General features: G+C 40.3%; 2 protein-coding genes across 2 annotated transcripts in view; both read left to right on the top strand.

Moving 5' to 3' along the window:
- The first annotated feature begins 9,370 nt into the window (after nucleotides 1-9,370).
- The window catches only part of LOC308098797 (chymotrypsinogen B-like), a 54,513-nt gene continuing 48,574 nt past the window's right edge, over nucleotides 9,371-15,309 (top strand). Inside the window, exons 1-4 of the mRNA XM_080447226.1 lie at nucleotides 9,371-9,487; nucleotides 9,873-9,934; nucleotides 10,150-10,304; nucleotides 10,437-10,508. Of these exons, the coding sequence (XP_080303352.1) occupies nucleotides 9,392-9,487; nucleotides 9,873-9,934; nucleotides 10,150-10,304; nucleotides 10,437-10,508 (385 nt within the window). The 5' untranslated portion in view covers nucleotides 9,371-9,391. The remainder of the gene's footprint in view (nucleotides 9,488-9,872; nucleotides 9,935-10,149; nucleotides 10,305-10,436; nucleotides 10,509-15,309) is intronic.
- Nucleotides 12,597-14,858, top strand: LOC308098617 (acrosin-like; the record flags this gene model as incomplete). The annotated part of the gene is made up of 4 exons (XM_080447026.1): nucleotides 12,597-12,688; nucleotides 13,144-13,285; nucleotides 13,374-13,532; nucleotides 14,067-14,858. The coding sequence occupies 4 exons, from the start codon at nucleotides 12,597-12,599 to the stop codon at nucleotides 14,394-14,396; spliced, it is 723 nt and encodes a 240-aa protein (XP_080303152.1). The 3' UTR covers nucleotides 14,397-14,858.

Genomic DNA, 15,309 nt, shown 5'->3' on the forward strand with positions numbered 1-15,309 from the left:
GGGACATTATCAGATGATGATGGTCCGCGCGATAGGAACAAGTCTTTATTAAAACATTTTGAATGTAAGTGAATCCTGTGTCAAATGTACATTTTACTTTATTGGAATTTTCTATTGGAAGGAATTGGAGGCTTCCTTCCAGAAAAACTCCAATCGGACCTCACCTGGAATAGAGTGGCAAACACCTCAGGGAGACCAGGGGGAAACGTTGGCCTTGATCTTGTCAACGAGTTTCTTAACAACGACTTTAAAGGCATGTAAATTAATGTGTTATTTACAATGTTGGATGGTGCACAAAAAGAGACAATGCAAGATATAAAATACTATGATTATTTTTAAAGAGCTTGTTCAGCTGTTGGAAGAATTAGCTGTTGGCAAATTACTAAACAAGAAGAACTGTTGTTACAGAAATGATGAAAAGATCCCATGGAAACTACACCGACAAGGAGGTCCAAAGGTGTGCAGAAATGGGGGGAGCCTTTGGCAAGGACCTAGACAAGGTCCTTACCAACGCTGGAGTGGTGTCATTCGAGGACTCCTGGAGTCGCAGTGACAGCCACAAGAGGAGACAGGTTGAAGACATTAAGGCCTTCGTTAAGGAGTATCAGTCTGATGACCTTTTTTCAAATGTCCCTGGGAGATTTCACGAAGGACTGAATAACTTCCGGTACAAAAACACAGTAGAAAAGCCAATGAACATGGGGAGGAAGATGAGGATGCTGGCTGTGGACATGGACCGCTGGAATGTATTTGCTGGTGTGAAACCTGTGTTGGAATGTGCACCAAATGTGTAACTGCATTTTAAGCCTAAAAAAATTGCACATATCAAAGACTTTCTTTTTCAAATTAATGATGACCAATGCATCAAAGTTCACTACAAAAGTGAACACATTTATTTTTAAGAGAACAGAAAAACTGGAATAAAGAAATCTTAAAGAAAATATGTACAGATTATTTACATTTTATGTACATACAGTACATCTTGAAAAGATCTGTTATTCATCCACATTGGCTGTTGCAAAATGAACAGCAACCCTCCCGTTCACAAGCGTTTTGGTAGTCGCTCATGCCTACAATGTGCAAGTGCTTGAAAACACATTTCCTAATGCAGCTTCCAGCCTCGATCTGTTTCAGCATATCAATGTATTTGGCATCTATGAACAGCTTGCTGACGGAACCAGGGTATATTATTGTGGTGGCCTTTCCGACGCCACCATCCCTAGCGCAGCGGCCGAGTTCTTGCCAATATGACAAAATGTCACTGGCCGGTCCCCAGTGCAGGACGTAGCGCACATCTGCCACCTGGACTCCTAGTCCAAACGCCACTGTGGCAATCACACACCTCACATGGCTTTCTGATGAGTCAAATGTAGAAAGGATCCTCTCCTGGCTCTCCACATGAATGTGGCTGTGAAACATGTGCACAAACCTAGTGAAGACTGTGTGTTCCTCAGAGCTCCAGGCGTCATTACCCAGCTTCTCCATTATCTGTGAATAGGCGGTTCTGACAGCACTCATGGTCCTTTAAAAAATAAGTTTCAATGATTATATTTCAAGCTGTTATGTTCTTATAAGAAATTATGTGACCTCTGAAGTTTATCCACTTATAAAGTATAATATTGAAGATAGCTTACAGTAGATAGACAAGTTATTCATTTTAAGTTTATTTAATTAAACCTTTCATATTGAAATTTTAGTTAAATGTCACATACCTGCAGAAGATGATCACCTTCCCAGCCTTCTGTCCTTGACGTAGGTGCGGCACAAGCCAGTCTGCTGCCTCAGTGATGTCTTTAGTACTTGCTCTCAGTACTTCCAGGTGAATGTTTGGCCTGTGTGGATAAAACATAGAAAAATGATGATGTCAGGTATCATAATACAACCTAAGTATTATCATCTCATTTTGTAATGTTAACCCCATTTCAATACCTGTCTGGAAGGGTGGCAACCATCTTCATTTTATGTTCGAGATGGAGGATATTCAGGATCTCTGTCACCATTTTCTGTGTGACTGTGGCCGTCAGTAACAATACTGGTGCATTTGTAACGAGACTCCTCACAGAAGGGATCTTCAAGTAGTCTTCCCTGAAGGTTGTCCCCCTGATTTTAGAAATAAATATGAAAGTGGACATTACATATTAGTCCGTGAGCCAGGGGGGTTGGTCACTACCATCTGAGGGGAATAATGCTCATAGTGATTTTTGTCAAGGTATGCATGTCTAGAGTTAGAAAATATGTGATAGCCTTGCACCAATGGTAGCTTTATGGGTGCTATCATGCATTTTATTTTTTAACACTAGGCGAAAATGACATGGGTCAGTCTATGAAAACATACTATTAACCCCCCCCCAAATAATATACAAAAGGTTTTTCAATTGGTTCTGGTACGTCTAGGCATGCTTAAGAACATACAAAAAAATCGAAGAAATTATATTTCTCGTAAAGCCATCATTTTGAAGATGGCGTCCAATATGACTGCCATGAGCTTAAATGCCTTTATGATACTGTTCAACCTAGAACGGTGGTTTTGGTGTCTAAAAGTAGGTTTTAGGGTTCAAGAAATATGACTGAATCAGTGAAATTACCATCAGTTAATTATTTATTGCCAAATCAAAGATGGTGTCCATCCCATGGTGATGTTCCATTGTACTAAATTATGTTAAAAACAACAAAATATTGCAGCTGTGTGAGGGAATCTGTGAACTTATGGTGATTCATATGGGGACCGGGGGGTTCATAGGTGTAGAATCTATTTCTACCGTTATATTTTCACTTGCTGGTCAGTCTTTGCCCTATGTGCTAAAGAGCTTTAATCGGGCCTAAATATTTGAGACCGGCTCGACCCAGCCCGACAGAACTTCAAGCCCAGCCCGACCCAAAGCCCGATACATAATTGACACATTGGGCCCAGCCCAGCCCGTAGCCCGTCATTTTTCTAAACAAGCTTAATTGCTGCATGCAGCCTTTTTTCTCATAAAATCTTGGTAATTCGTTAAGAACAGGAGTCATTCACCCTTTTCCAACAGTCTGTTAGAAAAAAAGAATATGCTACAAATTAATATGCATTTATTTGGATAAAAAAAGAAATTGCATTTTGTTGCCTAGCCCAGCCCCGACCCAAAGCCCAACAAATACGTGACCAATTGGACCCGGCCCAGCCCGTGCCGACGGGCCGGGTCGGGTCCCGTCGGGCTCGGGCAACAATCTTAAGCTCTAGAAGCACTTCTTCCGTGCTCCCCATGTGCAGTGTGCTTGATATCTAACCCAGTGCCTGCCGAAGATGCATGTGCTCCATGCCATAGAGGCTAAGCTAGACCTTGTCTGTCAGCACCATGATGGATTCTGGATCACTGTCTCTGCTCACCAGTCTGGGGAGCAGACTGCCATAACGATCAGGAAAGATGCTGTCATGATGCATGAGTGGAGTGGACTGAAGCCTTCCCCATAATGTGCAGAAACAGTAGAGGGAGAGTTGAAGCACTGGTGTGTCTTGGTCATAAAATATTGTGGTGTATCCTCACACACAGAAAGATCACCCATATGACATGTCACCATGAAGAGTAAGAACATGAAGCAGAAGCCGTTGAGCATGTTGTACACCTTCAATGCTGCCGATAGATACTGCATTTAGTCATGATGAGGCAGACATCACCATGATTTCCTACAGTATATCCCTGATGCAGCCATCTCTGGAAAGGGTGTGATACACATGCTCAGTGATTTAACTGATGTTCTTGTCCTGTTGGTGTATTGGGGTGTATCAGGTGGACCTACAGTGTAAAGTACTGATGGAGCATTGTGATGGGACAGTCTTATATGTACAGTATGGCAAAGGCAAGATCAGAGCACACTACACTTTGCTGGCAGGGAACTTCCCAGGCTACCCTGATGTGCTGGGTGAGGTGGGTGCCACAAGTCAATGGCCCTTCCTCCAACACCGACCAACCTGTTGCACCACATGTGGGCTCATTTACAAGTGATGTTGTGGAAAGTGGCAGACCACCAAGCTCCACCTGACAAGTCGTTTGATGTCACAACATTTGGATGGGAGATCCAGGATATTCCTGTTCCTGTCATTGCTAAGGGTGACCCAGCACCGTCAGAGCTATGTGACATGGTGCAATATCAATGTAGGGCACAGACAGTGAGAAGTGCATCACTGATGTACTGTAACTGCTCTGGTGAAGATGGTTACTGATGATATGTTCATGCTACAGATGAGGAGTTATGTCAATAAGGAGGATACTTTTAAGGATGAGGTAGAACAGGATGTGGGTTGGAGAATACAGATGTAGTTGCAAAAGATACATATTTGCCGTTAGATTATATCATTTTACATTCAGGTTATTATGAATACCAGTTCTTGTGACATGTGAATGACACTTTTCACAAAACAAATTGAATGAAAGTTCATCAAGTTGTTTCCATTTGTTGTTCTCCCAGAGGTCAAATTTAACCTTGACCTGAGACATGATTGACCTGATATTAAAAAAAACAGGAATGGATGATTCTACACATGAAAACCCTAAAAAATATATAGGTATTACACAGAGGTATTCTAAGACAAGCGGATTACAAGTAAAAAATTGCCAGGCGTGTGTTTAGTGGCCATTTTGTATATTTTCTTACACACTTGCACTATATTCTGTGTATTGAATTTCATAATACATTTCCTTAGAATCTATGTATGTAAACATGGTTTTAAAAAAGGAACCCTTTGTGTTCCATCTTTCATTAAAACCGAAGGACATCTTATGTCACATATAGTCACTATGTTGTCACTGCCTGTAATAGAAAAATATTCTAGATATGCTAATTTTAACAACCTTTCTGAACAATATGTAGTCTGAGCTTTATCCCAACCATTTTTCAGAGAGAGAGGGTCAATAATAAGAGAACCATCAGTTTGAAGTAGAATGCTTCATTCGGATTTTGAAAACTGTGTTTTGGCTTGTGGTTATAAAAGGAGTGATAACACACAGATAGCTACCACCGATGCAAGGCTATCACATTTTTCCTAGCTCTAGGGGTGTATACCTACCCAAAAATCACTATGAGAATTATTCCCCCCAGATGGTAGTGATGACCCCATATTAGGGGTCCTGGCTCACGGACTATATGCAGTTATTGATCAGATTTCAAAACTGAAATGCGGTTTATTTTTTTCTAAACTTAAAATTTAGTTGAAGAATTTCGGTTACTGTCACAGTGCAGGGGTTCATACATTACATTACATTATCAAGCAACATATTAGAGTCCATTCAGGATATTTGATTGATTTTACATTCCAATTAAGCTTATAATTTTCTCTGATTTCTTGTGTTGGGGAGTAATTTATGGATAGAATCTGTGTTTTTCTGATGTAGACCTTATGTCCTGAATATTAGCGACCTGATGTGTGCTTCCCTAAACTAATGGGATTAATAGTCCTCTAGTAATCCCATTAGTTTAGGGAAGCACACATCAGGTCGCTCTCAGAAATGCAGTTTCACAATACAATTTTTATTATATTGGCTAATATTGCACCATGGACAGACCTGACCCTTCAACATTAAGCCTTAGCCACTCACAAACTTCTCAGATGTGAGAAGATTAATCTTTCCATCTAGTTAGCTAGTTATATCAACTTCCATCTACTCTACTTTGATCTCCAGGTTGTCCAGTTTGAACAAAATAAAGGCCATCTATATTATCCTTAGTATATTGATCTTGAATAATCTTTCAGGACTTTTCAGATCTTACCAACTTATTAGGCAGTGGACCTCATCCACCGCAAAGAGGCAGATCTTCATTTTGTTGTTCTTGAACCAATCCTTCCACTGATTATCCGCTGCTACCTCAGGGGACATGAACACTAGGTTCCTTTTGCAGTCCAGAACACCTAAAATGCATATCATATAAAAAAAAATCAGATTTATTTAAAAAATAAAAAGTGGCCAATAATCGTATTAATAACACTCACTTACTTTTCTTGTCCTCCTTAGAAGTGTCACTGGTGACTGCTGCACAATTGATGCCAAAGTCTGTCCAGCGGCGCACCTGGTCCATCATAAGGGCCTTCAGTGGACTGATAACTATTGTCATATGTTGTTGCCCAGGATGCACCTGAAACGTGCATATTACATTAAACTATTTACATCACTAACATTAGATAATAATAAAAAAGTAATGGTTTTCAAATAAAGATTACATGTGTAATAGTTATTACATTTTGAATTAAATATCAAAAAGTAATCACAACAACAACTATTTATGATGAAAAATTATGCAAATAAAATGTCATACCTTATCCATTAATTCCCCGAATACACCAAAGGTCACACTCTTCCCATATCCAGTGGGAAGAACACCAAACACATTTTCTCCATCCATTAGAGCCATAAGTACTTCTTTTTGTTTGTCTTTCAGTGTGATGGGGAGAGAGGCAATTGCATCCTCCACAGAAAACTCCATTGTGTGTGTGTGTGTGTGTGTGTGTGTGTGTGTACCCAAAAGCCTTACAGACTAAAATAGAACTACATAACCACTAAAGTTTATTTTTAAACTATTATAAAGTTTTAAAATAACTATATCAAATAATAACCTGATAAAACCAGAACAACAAGTTTACAAAGTAAGGCTTAACAAACTGGTATAGTTTCTTTAAGATGATCTTTTCGCTCGTCGTCTCTCCATCAAATGATGACCTGCTAATGACCCTCTGCCTCGACGGTCATTGGTCATTTAGACCTAAACAAAGCACGTGATAATTCACTAAAATGTTGTCAATAGAGTACCACTTACCTTTGGTACCCAATGCGCAATACACCTCCCGACCGCCAAAGGGGCGCTGTTGCGCAGTTCAAACAGGAAGTTGCACTCATTGTAAACAAGAGAAGAAGCAGGGAAATGAGGGAAGAGTCCGACGCAAGCTGGATTAAAAGACTTCTTTATTGAAAGATATGGATTATTACATTACACTACTACCCCGTAGAGATAGTTAACATTTGGGGCTCGGCGGTAAGCACCTTTATTTTCATTTTGTACAATGTTTGGAGTGTCTACGGGGCATAGTGCCGAAAGTCCAAAGCACTATAGGAAGTGCACCCTACAACTCTCGTAGATTGAAAACGTCAGAATCATAAATACGTCTACGAGGGTTGTATACTACAGCTAATAATGACTATAATGACTAAATCCAATGACTGGTACAGACACTTTATGTAGTACAGCAGTGACTCTTAAACCTTTTTCATTTCAAGGATATGCATTCGGCCACGGACGCCCATGTGATACAATTGTGTTTATCTCTGGTACCCCAACCTAAACTGTAAAATCCTCGGTGTTAATTTAACTCTAACAGTGTAAAAATGAATCCAAACGTTGAGAAACAGTGTATACAGCACCTCTGTTCCCTCTTCCCTGATGAACAAAACAAATGATGTGCTGTAAATTATTTAAATTTGTCATTTTAATAGCTTGTTTCCATTTCTTTTTTCGGGGACTCACTCACAATTAGATGGTAAGTAAAGATGTATTTTATTGTTTCTTTTACCTGGCTAAAGAGCAATAATTCCCTGCTAAGGCTGCTCATTTAGTCTAACCTAGCCAGTTGACCCATATTTAGGTTCAGACTCAATAAGGTTACGAACATTTACTGTATGTTTCCCCATTCATTCAGTTGTACAAATTCACACATGTGAGCTACAAAGCATTGTAGATTGGCTATTTTCAGCGAAGAGATTTGTTGTAGAAGAACTGTAGAATCTAGTATAGAGTCCTGTTGAAGTGGTTAAGCCTGATTTACACTTCATCGTATGACAGCACATAAATTAAGCATTACTCTATTGGCTTTGCCACCCAGATCTATTGACAGTTGTGTTTCTCTCAGTGTGTGGCCAGCCTCCTCTGAACACCAGGATAGTTGGAGGTGAAGACGCTCCAGCTGGGAGCTGGCCCTGGCAGGCCAGTCTACACACCTCTAGTGGTCACTTCTGTGGAGGATCTCTTATTAACAAGGAATGGGTGCTGTCAGCTGCTCACTGCTTCAACAGGTGGGGTATTATTACCAGCAAGAGATCCGCTACTCTCACAAGACCAGTTCATTAATACTTGCAAAAAGAAAAGTGAATATTGTGCTCATTATGGATTGTCTTTTTTCTTTACTCCTAGTAATCATACACATGACACATCTGGTGTCACTGTTTATCTGGGTCTGCAGAGTTTTCAACAAGCCAACCCCAACGGGGTCTCTCGGTCGGTTAGCCAGGTCATCCGCAACCCTAACTACAACAGTGATACTAGTGATAATGACATCGCTCTTCTGAAACTTTCATCACCGGTGGCGTTTACCGACTATATCCGACCAGTCTGCCTGGCAGCATCGGGGAGCACCTTCTACAGTGGTATCAACAGCTGGGTCACTGGCTGGGGCAGAATTGGAAGTGGTAGTGAGTATAGTGAATCAAAATAAAGCCCATTTTGTTTGTAGCATTTCATATCGGGTGAATTAATTTGTCCCTGGTCGTCGTCGATAATTCAATTAAGAAATAAACACACAGATTTATATGTTTATCTCAGTGTCTGATGATCTGGTTTGGTTTACAGGTAGTGAGTAGGTCAGAGTAGTACATTTAAAGCCATGTATCTTATAAATGGTGCTGTACAGAAAGAGAGAATGGGAGATATGTTCATATCAGGTAGTCATCACCGTTATGCAGCGGGTCAGTTGACTGATTAAAGAAAACAAAACATTTGATATAGTCATTTGCTCATGAAACTAACTTTGTGTCTCCCTAGTTGCCCTCCCTTCCCCCAAAAACCTCCAGGAGGTGGAGGTTCCAGTGATGGGGAACAGACAGTGTAACTGCAACTATGGAGTGGGCAGAATCACTGACAATATGATCTGTGCTGGACTTAGTGCTGGAGGGAAGGGCTCATGTCAGGTGATCATTTGAATGGTTGTGTTCATTGTTTCTTCCTGCAAATATCTCATTGTTTTAATGCAGTATGTGTTTCCCTACAGGGAGATTCAGGAGGCCCAATGGTGAGCAAAGAAGGTGCCCGCTGGATTCAGTCTGGAATAGTGAGCTTCGGTGTGCCTTGCGCCCTGCCTAATATACCTGATGTCTACGCCAGAGTGTCTCAGTACCAGTCTTGGATCAACAGTCAGATAACCAGCGACCAGCCAGGATTTGTCACCTTCACCTCCTCTGGGACTAACAGTGACCTGAGCGTCACCTGTGCTGGCCTGCCACCAGTCGGAACAGCTACAACAACTATACCAACTACACCTACCAACACCATCCCGACTACACCTACCACCGCCATCCCGACTACACCTACCACCACCATCCCGACTACACATACCACCACCATCCCGACTACACCTGCACCTGCACCACCAAAGGTCATGTTGGAATTCAAACTACAGCAAACCTTCACACCGGCACTTGCAAACACATCCTCAACCGCATTCCAGAACTTAGCAACCCAAGTAGCTTCAGCGGTAAGTCCATTATGATCATGCAAAGCCTGTCAAAAAAGTATCCATATCTTCTGTAATTCCTTCTATCATGCATTTTACTATAATACTGATTTCTGGCAAATGTTTAATAATGATGTTTAAAAAGAAACCTACTGAATGGAAATGTTTTGCTTTTATTGTACTATTACCAAATAACAAAACAACTTAAAATGTTTTATAGATTTTAACAAACAACTTCCTCCAGCTTTCAACATGAGAAGAACATTCTTATTCAAATTATATAATTATATATTAAATGTAAATCTATTAATCATGAACCATGGAATGAACTTATAATAATGATTCTTTCACAGTTTCTCTGGAATTATTCCTGTAATTATTTCAATGACTGAATTTTTGTTTACAGATGGACAACGTCTATAAGACAAAGTTTTCTAATTTCAATCGCACCGTTGTAACCGGCTTCAGGTATGCACCAATGTTTTTTTATGTTTTAAGTATCTAGTTAAAGTTTAGTTAAGTTTTAGTTAAGTTTTTTATTAATTGACTAACATATAATTCATTTGTACCTTTAAAGTAGTCAATATAATTCATAATTATAACAGTAATAATAATAATAATAATACTAATAATAATAATGAAAATAAATCCATTAAAAAAACTTTTCAACATACATTTTACAGCTCAGGATCAGTAAAGGTACAGGCTGAATTAATATTCAACATAGAGGCAAATGCCACAGCACCAGATGCCACTTCTGTGACTGATACTCTCGTGGCGGCTGCATCCAGCTCTAATTTCTCCCTTCCTGTGAACACATCTTCTATTGTTGCCACTGGTAAGAATTGTTGACTCAACCGATAAAAGCTCACAATGTGCCTTTTTAATGAAATGTTGAATGACAATACATTTTTTCTTGTTATTAATAATTGCCTGCACAAGCATTGATATGAAAGTTTTATTTTTACAGTGGTTTTTCCGCCAACTCAGGCACCCACAACAGCAGCACCTTTAACAACAATTACAACGAATACATCAGCAGGTACTATTTCATCAAAAATTATTGAAACTGTATTTCAAATGTATAAAACTGCAGCCTTCCAGAAATTCTTAAACTTGATGAATTGATTAGTATTGACAAATACTGATAATAGTAACACATTACACAATTCTACTTACAACTCCAGTACCAGTCAATTACAACTACACAGGTCAAAGCAACAGTACCATTAAATGCAACAGCATCACAAGTAAATGTAACTACGGCATCAGTCAATGCAACTACATCACCAGTAAATGGAACTACAGTACATCATCATGCAATTCAACGACATTACCAGGTAAAAAATCAACACCATTAATTGATGCTTCTTCACAAAAAAAGCCTACTTATGTCAACGTCACATTCAATCTATTTAACTTACAATTCACTAATTAATCAGAATAATTGTGACTTCTTCGAAATACAGTAGTTTGTTTATCCTCCTGTAAAACTGACATATCTTCAATACAAATTATGTGAAAATGCTTTCTAGTTATCAACAACTAAAAAGCACATTGAATTTGAATCTTTATTATTATAACTTCGGAAACATAAGAAACAGTAGAAAAAGTGCTCCTCGGACTCGCACTGGTCTCCGCCAGGTCAGGTAAGTTATCGTGGCCACCTGGTGACGCTATAATAGGCGAATGTGTAAAGGGTGCCACTTCTTCTTAGGCCTTTGATGGCAATCGGACACTGCATTCATGATTTGGGGCATTTTGTTCCAAAAAATTATTTTGTTAAATTAGACCTGCGGGTAGCGCTATAACAGGGCAATGTTGAAAGGGTGGCATTTGTTCCCCGACGTAGTGCAAATGGGCGTGCAAAGTTCATGATTTGCAGCATGTTGTTCAAATGTCTACCGATTTGCGTGAAATTTGGATAAAATCTGAAGGAGTAATATTAAAAAATCGGCCTCCTGGTGGCGCTATAAAAGGCAGATGTGAAAAATGCAGGGTAGAGGTTTTTCCTTGGCCTCTAGGGAGTGCAGATACAAAGTTTTACATAGATTGGTGCAGTTATAGGTAAAAACACAAAGGCTGATTTGAAAAAATTCAAGTGTCATTTCTTCCTCGGCCTAGTGTGAATGTACGTGCAAAAGTTTACGGAAATTGCACGCTGTGTTCATGATTTGAGGCATTTTGTTCAAAATGGGCACTCCTGCAAACTTTGGAAGCCATTCTTAGCCAATCAGGATGGAACATGAAAATATGAAAGACCCGTTTTGTTTAATGACTATAGAGATACTGTGTTCCGATTTGCCTGACGTTTGGACAAAATCTGTAGGAGTACTGTCAAAAAATGTGATTAGCAACTTTAGCAAAAAGCGGCCTCCTAGTGGTGCTATAACAGGCCCATGTGAAATATTTGGGGCAGAGGTTCTGAATTGGCATCCAGGGAGTGTGTGTGCACAGTTTAGTTGCGATCAAGCATACGGTGCCGGAGATTAGCTGGTCGCAGACGGACACACACACACAGACGGACGGACAGGGGGCAAAACATACTCTCTCGCCATGCTTTTCGGCCTGGCGGAGACAATTCAGCATTACTCTATTGGCTTTGCAACCCAGATCAATTGACGGTTGTGTTTTTCTCAGTGTGTGGCCAGCCTCCTCTGAACACCAGGATAGTTGGAGGTGAAGACGCTCCTGTGCACAGCTTAGATAGAATAAGAAGGCCTGCATTAAAGAGCTGCTGTTATAGGAGATGTTTTGGTAACTCTCACTTGGCTGCCTCACACCACATGACAAACATGAGATAAGCTCTCTCAGGCCAACTCTTATAAACATGATCAAAATTAAGTGCTATGTAGTTTGCAGTTAATATTAAAAAACACTGGTATGATGTCTTATTGGTGGAGGTTTTGACAATTTACTACCACCACCACCAACTACTACTACTACTACTACTAATACCGTTGTAGCCTGCTATTCTCCAAAACTGTGGAGGAAAAAAAAGACACTGTAGACTTTCTTTTAAAAGTTCTTACATTTTTGTTCCATTTTAGCTTTGGTGTGTGGCAGTGCCCATTTGAACACTCGTATTGGTGGAGCCGCCTTAGTGACAACAGAAGGTCTGTGGCCATGGATGGCCAGCTTACAGAAGAATGGTACACATGTCTGTGGTGGGACACTGATGGCAGCCGACTTTGTCATGAGTGATGCCAGCTGCTTCTCGAGGTAACACATCACAATTCTGACAGTCTTACCTACCCTGTGTGAAATGAAAGCAGAGGCATGCAACAATATATCTTCTGCCAATATAACAACAAAAAGTACAAATACTATACACTGTTATATCAGCTGTAGTTTTAAAGAGTTTACAATCTATACATATTTACCAAAATTGACAAAAATAATAATAATCAGACTAAATAAATTATAAAATGGAATGTACTTTTATCATTCCAAGTTTACTTAATTTTTTTCATCCCCCCGATTGTAAAAGTATAAAATAGGGTTAAAGTTTTTAGACTGATATTGATGCTTTATTATCTCATTTAGCTGGGGACCCCCTGGAACCCCCCCAAGGTGTCCCTGGACCCCACTTTGAGAACCACTGGTCTATGCATGGAAATGTGTGTCTTCAAACAGCAGTGCAGCACCCTTCACTAAGTTAACCCTTTCTGTCTCAGTTCACCTGTTGTGTCCGAATGGACCGTCATCCTGGGCCGTCTGAAGCAGAATGGCGCCAACCCATTTGAACAGACTCTGACTGTGACAGAAATCACCGTGAGCACGCTGACCGGTGACAACAACGTGGCAGTTCTCAAACTGGCATCCCAGCCCACCTTCTCTGACCGTATCCAACCTTTTTTTGGAAGTATATTTACATGAATGCTGTGGATTATGTCATTGTGTATAGTGGTCCAGGTTAAACTGTGTCAATTTCTCAGCTTCCTCTTCTGTCTTCCCGACCTCAGAGCAACAAGATCTACAGGAGTTTGAGACCTCTGTGGTGGATTGTGGGAACGCCTCATCTAGTAGTGACTCCATATGTACAGGAGCTGTGACACTGCAGCAGGTAGAGCTTCTCTTTTGGATACCACACTGCAGTTTATGCAAAGATAAAGGCCAATACATGCTTTGTCACATGGTCTTAACATCGGTAACAGATTTTCAAGCGGGAAAACCCGACATGATGCAGTGTGTTTTTCACCTGAAAATCTGTTATTTTCCGCAGGCGACACTGTAGAGTAGGCCTATGAATTAGGCTGAAGTAAATTAGTGCTACTATCGATAATTTTCTTGCCGATTATTCTATCGCTTACCTTTTCGATTAATCAAACAATCGAGATGTTTTTTTTATATACTGTATCAACAAATCTATATATAAGAATTAATTTCATAATCTATTAAATCGATTATTTATGGTATTGTTGAAATGTTTTGTCTGTAATGAGAAGAGAAAAAAAAAAGTTTTTCTAAAAAAGACGAATATAATTCAAAGTTTCCCCCCCAAATTTGATTTGAGTAAGTCAGTTATCTTTTTTTAAATATTCGATTTCATCGATTACTTGGTTTAACCATGTACTGAATCAACTGTGTGCCTCTACAGGGTGATGCTGGAGGTCCTCTGATGTGTAAGCAGGGTGCCTTTTGGTTCCAGACTGCGGTGTTGACCGTCGCCAACAGCGGCAATCAAACACGGGGAAAGGCATCATCGCCATCGGTTTTCACCAAGACGACCCGCTTCCAGTCCTTCCTGGTGAATACAGTGGGGAGCCTGTTGTCTCCAACTAGCACCACTTCACCCAGCGTGGACACTACCACCACATCCTCACCCAGCGCGGACGCTATCGCCACATCCTCTGCTCCTCACACTCCTTTATCATGTATCATCCTCCCTCTCACATCACTGAGCATCCTTCTGTCTTTCTGGTACTAGCCTCCAACTGTTCCACGGGTGGAGTCTAGTGGTTCTCAAACGTTTGCATGTCAAGGACCCCCAAAATGATTTTGTATTTGGCCGCGGACCTCCATCTGCGGACACTGTTATACTACGGAGTATAAATTAGGCTACTGTAGGCTTAGGTTGGTTGGCTGAATCAGCTGATGTGAGACCAGAACGGTATATTATGAAGGTTTGTTAGGTTCACTTGACATAGTGCTTGAAAAAGCATTCATCCTCTTAACCCATTTAGACCTGAGGCCGATTATACTAACGCCTTCTAAATCCTGACCTAAGTTTTCTGGAAAACTTCAAATATTTATTCAAAAATTACAAAAAAAGTATGTTGTTATATACTGTACATAGCAACAACAACCCCAAAAGGGGATCCCGTCCTGAAAGGTATAGTTACAAATATGGGTTCCCGCCCTAAAAGCGTTTAAATGGCCCATAATGGACGGCTGTTATTTATTAAAGGTTTAATGACATTCACTTTTACACCACATTCAAAGTCTTTGTCCTGGTCCTTCAAAAGTGCACAAAAAGTTTTAAGTGAAAATTCCATTCCAGTGATCAATGGCAGGTGTTTTTCTCTCACATTTCTAAAGCCTTTTCAACTGCAATGAAAAAAGAAATCTTTGCCTGCGGGTGTCGCTGGTGAGGGATTTTGCCTGTCAATCATCGCCTCTGCTCCGCCCCCCCCCCAAAGGAAAGGATAGGGGAGGGGAGGGGCGAGGAGGAGAGTGGGCGGGATTAATCGACTGTGACCTCACTGTCGAAGGGCCAAGCTCAGATTACTTTTCAGCCTAATTATTCAGAAAACCCCAACCACAGAAAATCCACTGAATGTTCTAAGTTCAGGTTTTTTGGGTGTAATTGAGGTCATAAAACCCCAAATAAAACATTGAAA

The sequence above is a fragment of the Gymnoscopelus braueri genome, assembly GCF_963280865.1.
Source record: "Gymnoscopelus braueri genome assembly, chromosome: 13".
Taxonomy (NCBI): Eukaryota; Metazoa; Chordata; class Actinopteri; order Myctophiformes; family Myctophidae; genus Gymnoscopelus; species Gymnoscopelus braueri.